Consider the following 13,849-nt stretch of genomic DNA (forward strand, 5'->3'; position numbering starts at 1 on the left):
GTCTGATTTTTGGGGTAGCGGATTTTTATCCCCCTGGAATTTTACCCCCTGGGCAAACGTGACGTCACAAACCAGGGGGTAAAATTCCGGCCGCGAACTTTGGAGTTTCGCGACATCAGCTCGATGGATTAAACGCGGAATTAAACATATATTTTCACGGTTGTGAGTTTAATCAGAACACATCAAATTATAAAAACCTAGAATGTACGGCTCGGATTTTTACCCCCCGGAATTTTACCCCCGGAATTTTACCCCCCGGATTTTTCCCCCGGAATTTTACCCCCGGAATTTTACCCCTCGGAATTTTACCCCCCGGAATTTTACCCCCTGTCCAGATATAAATTAGTGAGAACGATTAATTATCGTCATTCAGTTTTAATTTAATGGTAAACATTTTATTATTAAGTAGCCTATCTTAATTTATATGTAACATTAACTAATCGAACAGGGTTTTAATATTAATTTTGAGATTCGAGTGTCAGGATTCGATCTTTGAAGCCAACTGTTGGTTAATATGATCAAAATAAAACAGCGAATTCTGTTTACTTAGTTGAGATTACAAAATAAATAAATAAAGATAGGCTACTAAATAATGAAATGTTTACAATTAATTAAAAACAGAAATAAGAAAATCAATCATTCAATTTCTAAAATTAGCCAGGGGGTAAAATTCCGGGGGGTAAAATTCCGGGGGGTAAAATTCCGGGGGGTAAAATTCCGGGGGGTAAAATTCCGGCCCGTACATCTTCAGTTGCCTAAACGCTAGTTATATGGACAGGGGGTAAAATTCCGGTTTTTATCGCTAATCTAATTAATCACTCTCTGACTATTTTCATTAGACTTCCAAATCCGCGGGGGTAAAATTCCGGCCGCGAACAAACTTTTGGCCACTCAGGTTGCTACGTCATAGTGACGTCAGCTTTGCCCAGGGGGTAAAATTCCAGGGGGATAAAATTCCGGCGACCCTGATTTTTATCCAAATATGAGTGAGAAATGAGTGATGGATGATTATATTGCCCTGGTATTTGATTAAAGTCTAATGTTTCTACAGAGACATATCAGAGTTTTTACCTAACACAGTAATTAGTTCGATCCTGAGAATTGCCAGTAGATTTTTGATGGTTGTAATCTGTACCCGGCACTCAATCTTTAGGTTTATACGAGGTATATTTCTTCAACAAATATATTTAAAGTCATAAGAACCATATTTTTACTATGGACCAAAAGATATGCTAACTGTTTTTCGGCCAAAACCATTTAATTAACCTAAATACAACACTTATAACTTACAATGAAAAGGGAAAAAATAATGATCTAACATCAGTTTAAAATTCCTAATTGGTCAATGAACATCAATAAAAATTCAGCTCTGTGATTATGCGTTTCATCCGATCCGAGTAGTTAATTCGACATCAGATTGGAACTTGCTTCCATTCACACTCACGCTAATATATTGCTTTCGCAAACTGATAATACAGGTTTGTGTGGTTGGCAGTATGCCTAGCAGCTGATTTACATAGTGGCAACAGGTGGTCTGTAGATGGAATGTTGCCTTAGACGGAGTTTTATTCATTGCTTTGATTAAGTTAGAGGGACGGATTTCTAGATTACACCATTGACATACATTCGTAACAAACTCTAAAATTATTCAATGGGGGTTACTGTTGGTTTTTTATCACTCCAACAAGCGGTTGTCGTTATACTGCACTGCAGCGTATACGTTGTGGGGCTAAAGTAGTTATTTTTATCCCTAGGGTAAAGACGAATTACCTGAAGTCGAGGACAAGTTGTACTACGGTTTTCCTACAACATTGCTCCAAGCTACGTTTTCGAAGCACTTACTTTCGGAGTTTTGCCTTGCAAGGAAACACGGTTTGGAGTCACTAGTCACTATACAGATCTTTCGGAGCAGTGCATCAGCCTCTTTTTGGAGCAGTGGTAAGGCATAGTATTCTTTTCGGAGCAGAGTATTTGGAGTAATAAATTGTTAAGTGATGCATTTCTGCGTAATGCCCTGATGGGTCACGCACCTTAGGTCTGACCAACGACACCCATCTCTTGCTGGGAGACATGTGGATAAACAACAACGGCCGCTCGCCGCTCCGTGACGGTGTCAAATTGTGTAACAGCCGCTATTATTTCATTTGTCATATTGTTTTGGGAGGCGTCAATCCCCATGCTTACTTTGATACAGTGGATAACGTTACTTTGAGTTCCATACTCATTTTCAAGTGTGATTCGTAGTAAGTGTGAATTTACTTTGTTTAGTAGTATCACTGAAAGGCTGAACATTAAAACAACAAGGGCTAAACATTATTATTGAAGTGAATATCGAGTGTCTGAATCGTTACGATTATGAGTATTTTCCAGCATATTTTTTCAAGTGATCGCAACGAATGTTTAAAGGAACTGCCCTAAAAAGTGCAATGGCGTGGTCTTTAGTCAATATGACTGACTCTGACTGAACAATACAAGTTATAGTTAGAATGAAAAAAAAACCCAAATGTTTATACCACAAATCATGGAACTATGTTTCTTTGGTCAACATCATTATAGCCCTAAAATAAGTTTTATTACACTTGCTTGACATTTGCGTACATATTGGATTAGGGTTCTCGAGGTGTTCTATTGGTGTCAAAGAATCCCTTTAGAGCTTTAAAGAAGAGCGTCATAAAATAAAAATGACCGTGTCTCACTTGGAGTATACAAACATCTCGCTACGAACTTCAGTTTTAACTCGGTCTACATTTTTATACAACAGAGTACTATGAGCCTCGTGATGGTACATTCTTAGTATTACAGAAATATGTTTTTGTAGTGTTTTTTACATAAATAGTCTTGCTAAAGTTGTTTAAAGATCTAATGAAACCTATGGGTATAAACTACCAAAAATATGATAATATTTTTTAGTAACCGTGTCACTTACGTTTGCCTATTACTTATGGATTATTGAGCGCAATATAGAAAGTGTAATAGGTACAGTATTGTTATCACTGATACTGACCTCTGTCACCAGAGTGCTGTCATAGTCTCTGTGGTCGTAGTTCCAGCCATGCGGACACTTGACCGTAGGCCACTCTGGGTCTGGGGGAGGCAGGAAGGAGCCGTTGTGAAGAGACAACCAGTCGGTGAGGTTGATATCGTACACGAGGCAATGGTCATACTTCCTGGACCCGTCCTCCAGAACCTGCGAGGGAACTCCGACGAACCTCTGTTGCTCTGGCGATAACGGCAGCCCTCCTGTAATCCAACATGAAAATGTAAGAATTAGGTCTACTACGGTTATGGTTACGTTACTAGGGCAAAAGCCCATGGTCTAACAAATGAGAGCTAACCTTTAATGGAACCCTGTTGCGCTGGAGTTCTGAAACATAACAGGCCAACGATAAAACAATAGTCACTCTACTTAGTAAACAAGAAAAACAATCTTCCAGTATCCAAAAATGATATTTCCACGACTCTCTTACACTCTAGAGTCAGCTAACTGTGGCTTCTTCCTGTAAGACAAAGATATAAAGTGAAGAACAGTCAGTCACTCTGTTAAGTAAATAACAAAAAATGCTTATCTTCAAACATCTGAGAGGACATCTTCGCGACCCTCTTTTTCTCCGGAGTTAAGGGCAGTCTTCCTGAAAAACACTAGTCAAAGTCTGAGTCGTTCAACTAGGTAAACAAAAGCAAAAGCGTGAATACTTACACATACTGTTGTATTTATTTACAAAATCAAGTGGACTGTGAAAAAATACCTACATAAACTAACATGCCAAAATTAATGCAAATTGTCTGGGTTGCCGAGTGGTTACAGTACTCGCCTTAAATCGTTTCCAGACAAGGGTGCCATTTGGCTTTGTATTAATGATGCTTTCATCTCGTTCTTCGTGATACAAATATGTCCACGGTGGTGGCATTAGTTGGTATAAGATCAGTGTTTGGACCGTTCCTTAACAAAACATAACAATTCCATTGGCGTAAAAAACACAAAAGATAAAGTAATTATTCTATGTTTGAATCGTTCTCGTATTGCTGTAATGACGAACTTGTTTAAAATGTATTCATACCGTATTCATCCATATTCTTACTTTCGTTGAAGCCTGAAACTATAAAAGTTTACCCTGGTCGTATGGTACAAGCAGGAAGGCATTGGAGATGTTACATGGGCTCGCTCTTTATCTTGTTTATTGATTTGATTGACCCAATCACCAAGTGACATTCGATAAGCGACGCGGGCGAGTGATGCTGATAACAATCACATTCTCATATCAATATTGATCGGAGGAACTGTCAACAGATAACCAAGACTGCGTCGTTTGATATCTCATTTATAAGATGGTACGATCGTATATAAAACCGAAAACACTATTATTATAAACCTAAACTTTTGTGGGTTTACAAAACTTACTTGAACTTTTTGTGAACTTGTTCCGGAAAACATATATAAACTTATCCGAAAGTGCGTCCGTCTGTAGGTTATTTTATTCAAATCATAATAATAACATAACATCTGTCTAAGTGGCAAACATGAAAAATAATGCATGATTACTTAGTATGTTAAAGACCATATTTAGTATGGTGACATTTATATGTATAATAAATTTCACATTTCTAGCTTTTACCATTTCAAGGTTGATTTTAGAGAATTTGAAACTAAAATACCTACAAATATATTCATTCAGAAAGCATTTACCAAATATATTTTTTGGCTATCCAATGAAACGTCCACTTACGGAACCACGAATCACAAACCAAAATCAAGCAATGATCGAGTGGAAGATAAAAGGGTTTACGTCATCACAAACTGAGCACTCCTCAAGTGACTGCTATATTCTGGGGCAACAGAACAAAATATGTACACAAACCTCTCGTTGTTACCTATAAACAACAACCACTCTCGCATTTGTTTAACCAACAGTGCCACTAGGGCGATGGTTCGATATTGTGAATTTCAGACAAACTCGTGATTCACTTTAGTAAGTACTGTATAGTTGTATAAAGGGTCTAGCGAAACTGCCTGATTCCCTATGGCGGACTTGTTTCTTGAATGCAGACAAATGCATTTAATAAGAACCTCGACCTACAAAGTATTTATGGCAATATTTCTTATATATTCGTAGATGAAGCGAAATCCTTGAATTGGATAACGCAACAAATAATTTGACTAATGAAGAGGAAATATTTTTTACATCAGAAATAAGCTAGTGCTTTAAAAAACAGAAAGAGGAGCAAAACCACCAGTGATATTAGTTTTAGTTAGGTAATGAATTAAAACTTGTTTCTGATTTTTCGTAAATTGATCCAAAGGTTCGATATTGGCTCAAATCCATCAATCCTAAAGGATAGGTCATCTTTGGTAGCATTTTTGCTTGATAATATAGCAAAATTTTATTATTAACGTTACTGTGACAGCTACTCAATGGAACCTTTCCATCTTTGCAACTACATAACTACATAATTATCAGCAATGCTGACACATACAAAGCGTACAGTACTGCATTACTATCGATATGCTGACTCATAGCTTTTTACCAGAATCTTTATCGTAGTTGCTCAAGAGCCAAGACCACGTCAACCTTCTTGCCTGGATCATTAATGTTAGTTCTCCGTGTTAAATTGAAGAACAAAACTAAAAATTGAAACAGCGTCATCACGGAATACTGAGTATTAACTAACTGTCTACTCGTCAATATGGGGCAGTATGTATGCAGTAGGTGATAACTTCAGTCTATAGTTAAGGAGTATCATCTTAATCAGCATGTAAGGCCTACCTGTTGTACTTACAGAGTAAAATAATAATGAAATACGATTTATTAGACTCCTTTGAATTCTGAAGTCGTATAATTGATGAGAACACAGCTTATAATGCTAATGTTTACCTAGCTTTATCAGGACATGTGTTCTTCCTTACCAAAAGACAACTGGTTGAGCCAGGCCCTTTTATTGCGAGCCTAAAATGATCACGAACCGGTGGATAAATAATTATCAAAAAGAAAAACAATGGTTTAAGCCACAAAAATATACAGCCATTACAAGTTACTGTCATAAAACTAATTTTTCATTAGGGGCCTACACTGTCTCAAAAACAGCTGTCTTACGGGTCGTTTTGAGTCCCTAAAGATAGCTTTTTGCGGACTAGTCCGTAAAATTTTACGGACTCGAATCATATGGTTATGTCAAAGCTTATCTAAAAAACAAATCAGCTGTTCTGATCCTTTAAAATGCTTCAACAAGACATAAACAAACTTTGATTGTTTCTTACATAACCTAATTCAATCAGTGTTACTGTATTTTGTATTTTCTGCTGTAATATAAGACAATGTAATGAAAAATATTGTTCGTAACTCGTCCTAAAAACGCCTACTTTACTTTAGGGACTAATAACGAAAACTAACTTTTTTACCTGTTTCATTGTACAAAACGTTATGGTTTTAAATTTGTGTAGCCTATTTAATTTATTACATTACTCTGTGTACGGTTGTAATTCCAAAGTTACCAGTTTCAAAGACGAGACTTGACCAAACGCACGCACGGGTAGAGATCTGGCCCAGAATAGAGATGACTTACGCTAAATCCGAAGATATTCTCATCGCTCTTGTTATTGTAAACAGCAGGCAACTTAACAGATGGTTTGTTAGGCAGTAAAACATAACTATCGCTCTATGAACTAAACCAAAACCCGCCGCAACACTGCAATGCGATAGCCCTGGAGATAAATTGAGACTTTGTGTACCATAAAGAAAATGTGTGCATACAGGGTGTCCCACGAAGGGGTTCGGTTTTATATCACTAGACCGTTTATGTACCAAAATCTCAGAAACTTTAGAAAATGTTTAAAAATATTTTGTGAAAATGTCAGCGTTCTAATTGGTGTAGAATTGAAATGGTGGCATATTGAAATTCATACCAACTTATTTTAATTACAAAACAACAAATTGAGACATTGCCTGATTTGATTGCTGCGGTCCATTTTTGGGACTTGATGTTGAATCGAAGTTTCATTGAAAAATATTGTTTGAGTCATACAAACGTAACTTAACTTCAAGGAGCATAAACGGCCAAATGATAGAATAGCAAATCTGTAAACCTCTTTGTGAGCCCTGTTGTGCCCTGTACATAAATCGCTCTAGCAACCGTAAAAAACACCCTTATCAATCATACAAGTTTTTATTTTCCTACATTATGACAAAATTAAACATAGATGAAAAAAATAAGCAATAAAACAAAGTTATCTTAACAATTTCAGTAAGTTTAAAAACGAGCTAAATTTAATTTACATTAATTTTGAAAAGGTTTGTTCATTATTTAGATTTAATCTGCGAAGCCATATGAACTCATAGCAGCACGATTCAATGCCACAAGTTAGACTAAGAATTAACTGTTTAACACTTCTAGACATACAAAATGGAAGGGTGTCTTAAAATCCAATACTTTACTTGGAGTATTGGATATATTTTTAGATAATCGAATTCCGTTAGTATTAAAAATTACACAATTTTGGGACTAACCTGGCCGCAGTTTGAAGTAGGCTTCCTACTTATCGTATATTTGATATAAACCATGAAATATTATATTTTTTCAAAGTTCATAACAAACTGTTGTAGTTTCGTTAGCTAAAAGACTATTTTATTTGTATGATTAAGTAAAAATTTGTTATTTTAAAGTGAGAGTTAGATTTTCTATGAGAGGTGGTGGCAGCATCACACGGGAAAATGTACAAGAGAAAAGAACAATTAATCAAACATCAGCTGTTCTTTACATCCAACAGCTGATTGTCCGTGTATACAGCTGATTGGCCTCGTGTCAGAGTAAACAAACTACGTACGCATAACCAAACAGTTACTAAGAATCAGATTTATGAAAACCGATATGATTAAACTACTTTAACTGTCAGTGTTATTAAAGCTTGGTTAAAAATAAACTTCTAATAATAAAAATTGCTAGAATATCGTTTTACTTTTTAAAGAATGTAAGTACTTTACAGGCTGCAAAACCTATCATTATTATTAATATCAAAGTTAATATTATTGTCATCAATGAAATGGGGACGCCACCTAGGTGCATAATTTAACCCAAATATGACTGAAGTATGAATGTAGAAGAATGGAGTGAGGGTCCGTGTAACTTTGTTACCGACTTATCAGCTGTTTCATTAGCCAGGATCATATTTTAAAGTCCAGGGATCAGGGACAGCTGGGTTCATTTTCGAACCGTCAAAAAACTTCATACTTTTATCAGAATTGATCCGGCGACCTTTTGATTGTTAGATGAGCACTATGATCACATTGAGACGGGAACATAAGGATGCGTATAACCTAAATATAAGATAAGGATTAGTGTAGATCAAAAGGAGCGAGATAGAGTTATAAGTACAGCAGTCAGGGGACATGCAAAGCCCAATCTAGGTCAGCTGGGCCCAGTTTCGAACTGTCAAAAAATGTTCGACTTTCCTTTAATCAAACCCATAGGCCTAACTAAGGAGGGTGGGGGGGGGTCACACCGGTGGGTCTGGGGGGTAAACTATTGAAAATTAGGCCTGTAAACTCGCGTTTTTAGGTTGTTTTAATTGTAGAAAAACGCATGTTAAAAAACACCTTTTAAGGTTAAGGGGGCCCTGATCGAACCGGCAACTTTTTAATTACTTTTAGCGTTACAACCACTCAGATTTACATTAATTGAAGTTGTTCAGGTACTTACCAAAGATGAAGTGTTCGAGGGACGGGATACGACACCAGTGGTCCGGCGTTGCAGACACGAACACCTGACTGAAGGCTAGGAAGGCAGCAGGCAAAGTCGCTGGGATACATAGCAGATAATACATCACATGTTGATACCTGCCTCTCTCTCCAATCTGGACCAAGACGTCGTCAAAGTCCACCGACGACATGGTCACATCACTCCACCAACGTCCAAATCAACGCGATGCCGCAGTCCGTTTATATTTGTGGAGAGATTTTGCGACGGTTTGAATTTGAACGCACATTTTTTAAATATAAAATTCGAGTGTTTTAAAATTAAATATGGAACTGTCTTCAACGTGGATGAAAATTGTTCCAACAACCCGATTTCAAAAGTGTATTGTATTGCAGTCAAAGGAATCAACAAGGCTCTCTGATCGATATACAGTACCTTGAACGCTGAACACACAAATTTTAAAACGTTCTAACATAAATAAGTAAAAAGTAATGTTTTGGCAACAATCAGACATCAAAGTTTAACAACTGAGCCTTGGGATCTGAAGTGTTTAAAATAAAGCTCGAACTCTTGCAATGCTTCTCAAACGTTCACATCATAACCGTGAAAACATCAGATTTGTACAACACAGGTTTCCCACACGTGTGGCATATTTTTATCATTAATTTGTTTACAGTCAGGTTCATTAATTTAGCACGTAGCTATCACTTCAACAACTTTCACTTCGGTTTTGTAACACTTCCGTTGCTGCTTCTTGCCTCACCTCCACCAGTGGCTTCATTGGATGTCAGACGCACAACCATTGCTGAATATAATTAATAGATAAATCAACAAGTTGGGACATTTTTCATCGAATAGTGGTTTTCATTGCTCTGATCTTACTGTCATTTACTGAATGAAACTTAGAATATAAACTAATTAATCAAAGAGACATTAATTACACCTACATCAGACTCATGTGGATCATTGATATCATCAAGTTTAGTTTGGTTTTTGGTGTGTTTATAAGGTCCGTGAAGTTGGCGTACCCATATTAGCGTATCCACTTTTGATCATACCAATCGTTAGTTCATCGTTAGTTCTCGATAGTTCCCAAATTTTTTCGTTAGTTCTCAAAAAATAAAAAAGTTATAGCCGATTATAAGTGGGTACGCTAACTTCACACTTCCGGGTTCTAGCACGCGCCGTTTTCTGAGGAGAAATGTTTACATCTATATACCAATCGTTAGTTCTTCGTTAGTCCTCGATAGTTCCCAAATTTTTTCGTTAGTTCTCAAAAAATAAAAAAGTTATGAGGCATACAAAGTGGGTACGCTAACTTCACAATTGTACAATTTCCAGCGGGAACAGTTTTTTTACTATAAATGTCTATATCTATATACCAATCGTTAGTTCTTCGTTAGTTCTCGATAGTTCTCCAAAATTAACGTTAGTTCTCAAAAAATAAAAAAGTTACGAAGCATAAAAAGTGGGTACGCCAACTTCACAGTTATAGAATTTCCAGCGGGCACAGTTTTTTTTACTATAAATGACTATATCTATATACCAATCGTTAGTTCTTCGTTAGTTCTCGATAGTTCTCCAATATTTACGTTAGTTCTCAAAAAATAAAAAAGTTAAGAGGCATACAAAGTGGGTACGCCAACTTCACAATTATAGAATTTCCAGCGGGCACAGTTTTTTTACTATAAATACCTATATCTATATACCATTCGTTAGTTCTTCGTTAGTTCTCGATAGTTCTCCAATATTAACGTTAGTTCTCAAAAAATAAAAAAGTGAAGAGGCATACAAAGTGGGTACGCTAACTTCACAATTGTACAATTTCCAGCGGGAACAGTTTTTTTACTATAAATGCCTATATCTATATACCAATCGTTAGTTCTTCGTTAGTTCTCGATAGTTCTCCAAAATTAACGTTAGTTCTCAAAAAATAAAAAAGTTACGAAGCATAAAAAGTGGGTACGCCAACTTCACAGTTATAGAATTTCCAGCGGGCACAGTTTTTTTTACTATAAATGACTATATCTATATACCAATCGTTAGTTCTTCGTTAGTTCTCGATAGTTCTCCAATATTTACGTTAGTTCTCAAAAAATAAAAAAGTTAAGAGGCATACAAAGTGGGTACGCCAACTTCACAATTATAGAATTTCCAGCGGGCACAGTTTTTTTACTATAAATACCTATATCTATATACCAATCGTTAGTTCTTCGTTAGTTCTCGATAGTTCTCCAATATTAACGTTAGTTCTCAAAAAATAAAAAAGTTAAGAGGCATACAAAGTGGGTACGCTAACTTCACAATTATAGAATTTCCAGCGGGCACAGTTTTTTTACTATAAATACCTATATCTATATACCAATCGTTAGTTCTTCGTTAGTTCTCGATAGTTCTGTAATATTTACGTTAGTTCTCAAAAAAATAAAAAAGTTACGAGGCGTACAAAGTGAGTACGCTGACTTCAAATTTATAAAATTTCCTGCGGGCACCGTTTTCTGACTAAAAACGCTTATATCTATTTACCAATCTTTAGTTCTTCGTTATGTCGTGTTAGTTCCCCAATATTATTACTAGTTCTTAAAAAATAAAAAGGCAATAAGGTCTTAAACGTGGTTATGCCAACCTCCAACCCAAATCATTCCTAGCGTGCACCCTTGTCTGACTAAAAGTGCCTATATCTTAATATTAATCGTAAGATGGGCTCACTCATTTATTTTGTTATTTCTAAAAAAATTAAATAAATATACGTATAGCCAAAAATCAATAGATTAACTTATTTAATGCTTCTGATTTCCAGCGCGCACCTTCATTCAACGAAAAATGCTTACAGTATACTACTATACAACTAAATAAATATTGTCTCGACCCCGCCATACCCAATACGCCATGCTAGTAATGTGTTGTACACATTTATTCCATCCACTACTCCAGTCTCCAGTTTGTTCAAGTCCGTATGACCTTCCAGTCTCGATCCGTGCAACTGTCACTCGTAACGTGTTACGTTTAATGATGTAATTTTATAATACTAATACCGAACACAAACAAATACAAACAATACAAACGATTAGTTTAATTAACCAAACAGAAGTTCTTTGATCGTACATATTTTATCTGCTTAATCCAATTCAAATAATCACTGCTTATAAATTACTTTATACCATTTTACTTAGCAGACTCTGGTTTTCATTTTGATGGATAGTTTATTTTGTTTCCATGATGGACTTTTTATAAAATGCACTTTTTCACACAACTAAGTAGGTATAAATATGATTTCATTGCTTATCTAAAACCAATTTTTGGAAGCGTTGTCTTTTTTGGATGTTCTAATTAACTGAACATATTCAACTGTTAATCATTTTGATAACGTAATCAAAATTATCACCCCTAAAAAATAATCTAACCGAGTGACACCTGCAACTACTATTGCGAATATCACAGATAAGCGCTATCCTGGAACTGATAAGCAATCCTTTCTCTTCGAGAGAATCATAATGTGATAGTTATTCTAATGTCAGTGTTACTTTGATTTTCATTGTGTGAAGATGAATCAAATTACAATGCATGGAACTAAAAATTGGTATATAGATTTAAGCGTTTTTAGTCGGAAAACGGTGCCCGCTGGAAATTTTATAATTTTGAAGTCAGCGTACTCACTTTGTATGCCTCGTAACTTTTTTATTTTTTTTTTTTTAGAACTAACGTAAATATTGGAGAAATATCGAGAACTAACAAAGAACTAACGATTGGTATATAGATGTAAGCATTTTTATTTTAAAAAAAAACTGTGCCCGCTGGAAATTCTATAATTGTGAAGTTGGCGTACCCAATTTTTATGCTTCGTAACTTTTTCATTTTTTGAGAACTAACGCAAATATTGGAGAACTATCGAGAACTAACGAAGAACTAACGATTGGTATATAAATATAAGCATTTTTATTTAGAAAACTGTGCCCGGTGGAAATTCTATAATTGTGAAGTTGGCGTACCCACTTTTTATGCTTCGTAACTTTTTTATTTTTTGAGAACTAACGTAAATATTGGAGAACTATCGAGAACTAACGATTGGTATATAGATATAGGCATTTATAGTAAAAAAAACTGTTCCCGCTGGAAATTGTACAATTGTGAAGTTAGCGTACCCACTTTGTATGCCTCATAACTTTTTTATTTTTTGAGAACTAACGAAAAAATTTGGGAACTATCGAGGACTAACGAAGAACTAACGATTGGTATATAGATATAGGTATTTATAGTAAAGAAACTGTGCCCGCTGGAAATTCTATAATTGTGAAGTGTGCGTACCCACTTTGTATGCCTCTTAACTTTTTTATTTTTTGAGAACTAACGTAAATATTGGAGAACTATCGAGAACTAACGAAGAACTAACGATTGGTATATAGATATAGGCATTTATAGTAAAAAAACTGTGCCCGCTGGAAATTCTATAACTGTGAAGTTGGCGTACCCACTTTTTATGCTTCGTAACTTTTTTATTTTTTGAGAACTAACGTTAATTTTGGAGAACTATCGAGAACTAACGAAGAACTAACGATTGGTATATAGATATAGGCATTTATAGTAAAAAAACTGTTCCCGCTGGAAATTGTACAATTGTGAAGTTAGCGTACCCACTTTGTATGCCTCTTAACTTTTTTATTTTTTGAGAACTAACGTAAATATTAGAGAACTATCGAGAACTAACGAAGAACTAACGATTGGTATATAGATATAGGTATTTATAGTAAAAAAACTGTGCCCGCTGGAAATTCCATAATTGTGAAGTTGGCGTACCCACTTTGTATGCCTCTTAACTTTTTTATTTTTTGAGAACTAACGTAAATATTGGAGAACTATCGAGAACTAACGAAGAACTAACGATTGGTATATAGATATAGGCATTTATAGTAAAAAAACTGTTCCCGCTGGAAATTGTACAATTGTGAAGTTAGCGTACCCACTTTGTATGCCTCATAACTTTTTTATTTTTTGAGAACTAACGAAAAAATTTGGGAACTATCGAGGACTAACGAAGAACTAACGATTGGTATATAGATGTAAACATTTCTCCTCAGAAAACGGCGCGTGCTAGAACCCGGAAGTGTGAAGTTAGCGTACCCACTTATAATCGGCTATAACCTTTTTATTTTTTGAGAACTAACGA

The 13,849-nt window shown here is 35.6% G+C and overlaps 1 protein-coding gene across 2 annotated transcripts in view; it reads right to left on the reverse strand.

Moving 5' to 3' along the window:
* Positions 1-13,849, reverse strand: part of LOC128994594 (organic cation transporter 1-like) — a 40,193-nt gene that overhangs the window by 14,349 nt on the left and 11,995 nt on the right. For both annotated transcript variants that reach the window (XM_054419252.1, XM_054419253.1), the window contains exons 2-3: positions 8,689-9,490; positions 3,005-3,240 (exon numbers count right to left, since the gene is read on the reverse strand). In XM_054419252.1, the coding sequence (XP_054275227.1) occupies positions 3,005-3,240; positions 8,689-8,878 (426 nt within the window). In that variant the 5' untranslated portion in view covers positions 8,879-9,490. The remainder of the gene's footprint in view (positions 1-3,004; positions 3,241-8,688; positions 9,491-13,849) is intronic.

Source organism: Macrosteles quadrilineatus, unplaced genomic scaffold (genome assembly GCF_028750875.1).
Source record: "Macrosteles quadrilineatus isolate MER2022 unplaced genomic scaffold, UCM_ALF_1.0 Scaffold_5__1_contigs__length_97177068, whole genome shotgun sequence".
NCBI lineage: Eukaryota > Metazoa > Arthropoda > Insecta > Hemiptera > Cicadellidae > Macrosteles > Macrosteles quadrilineatus.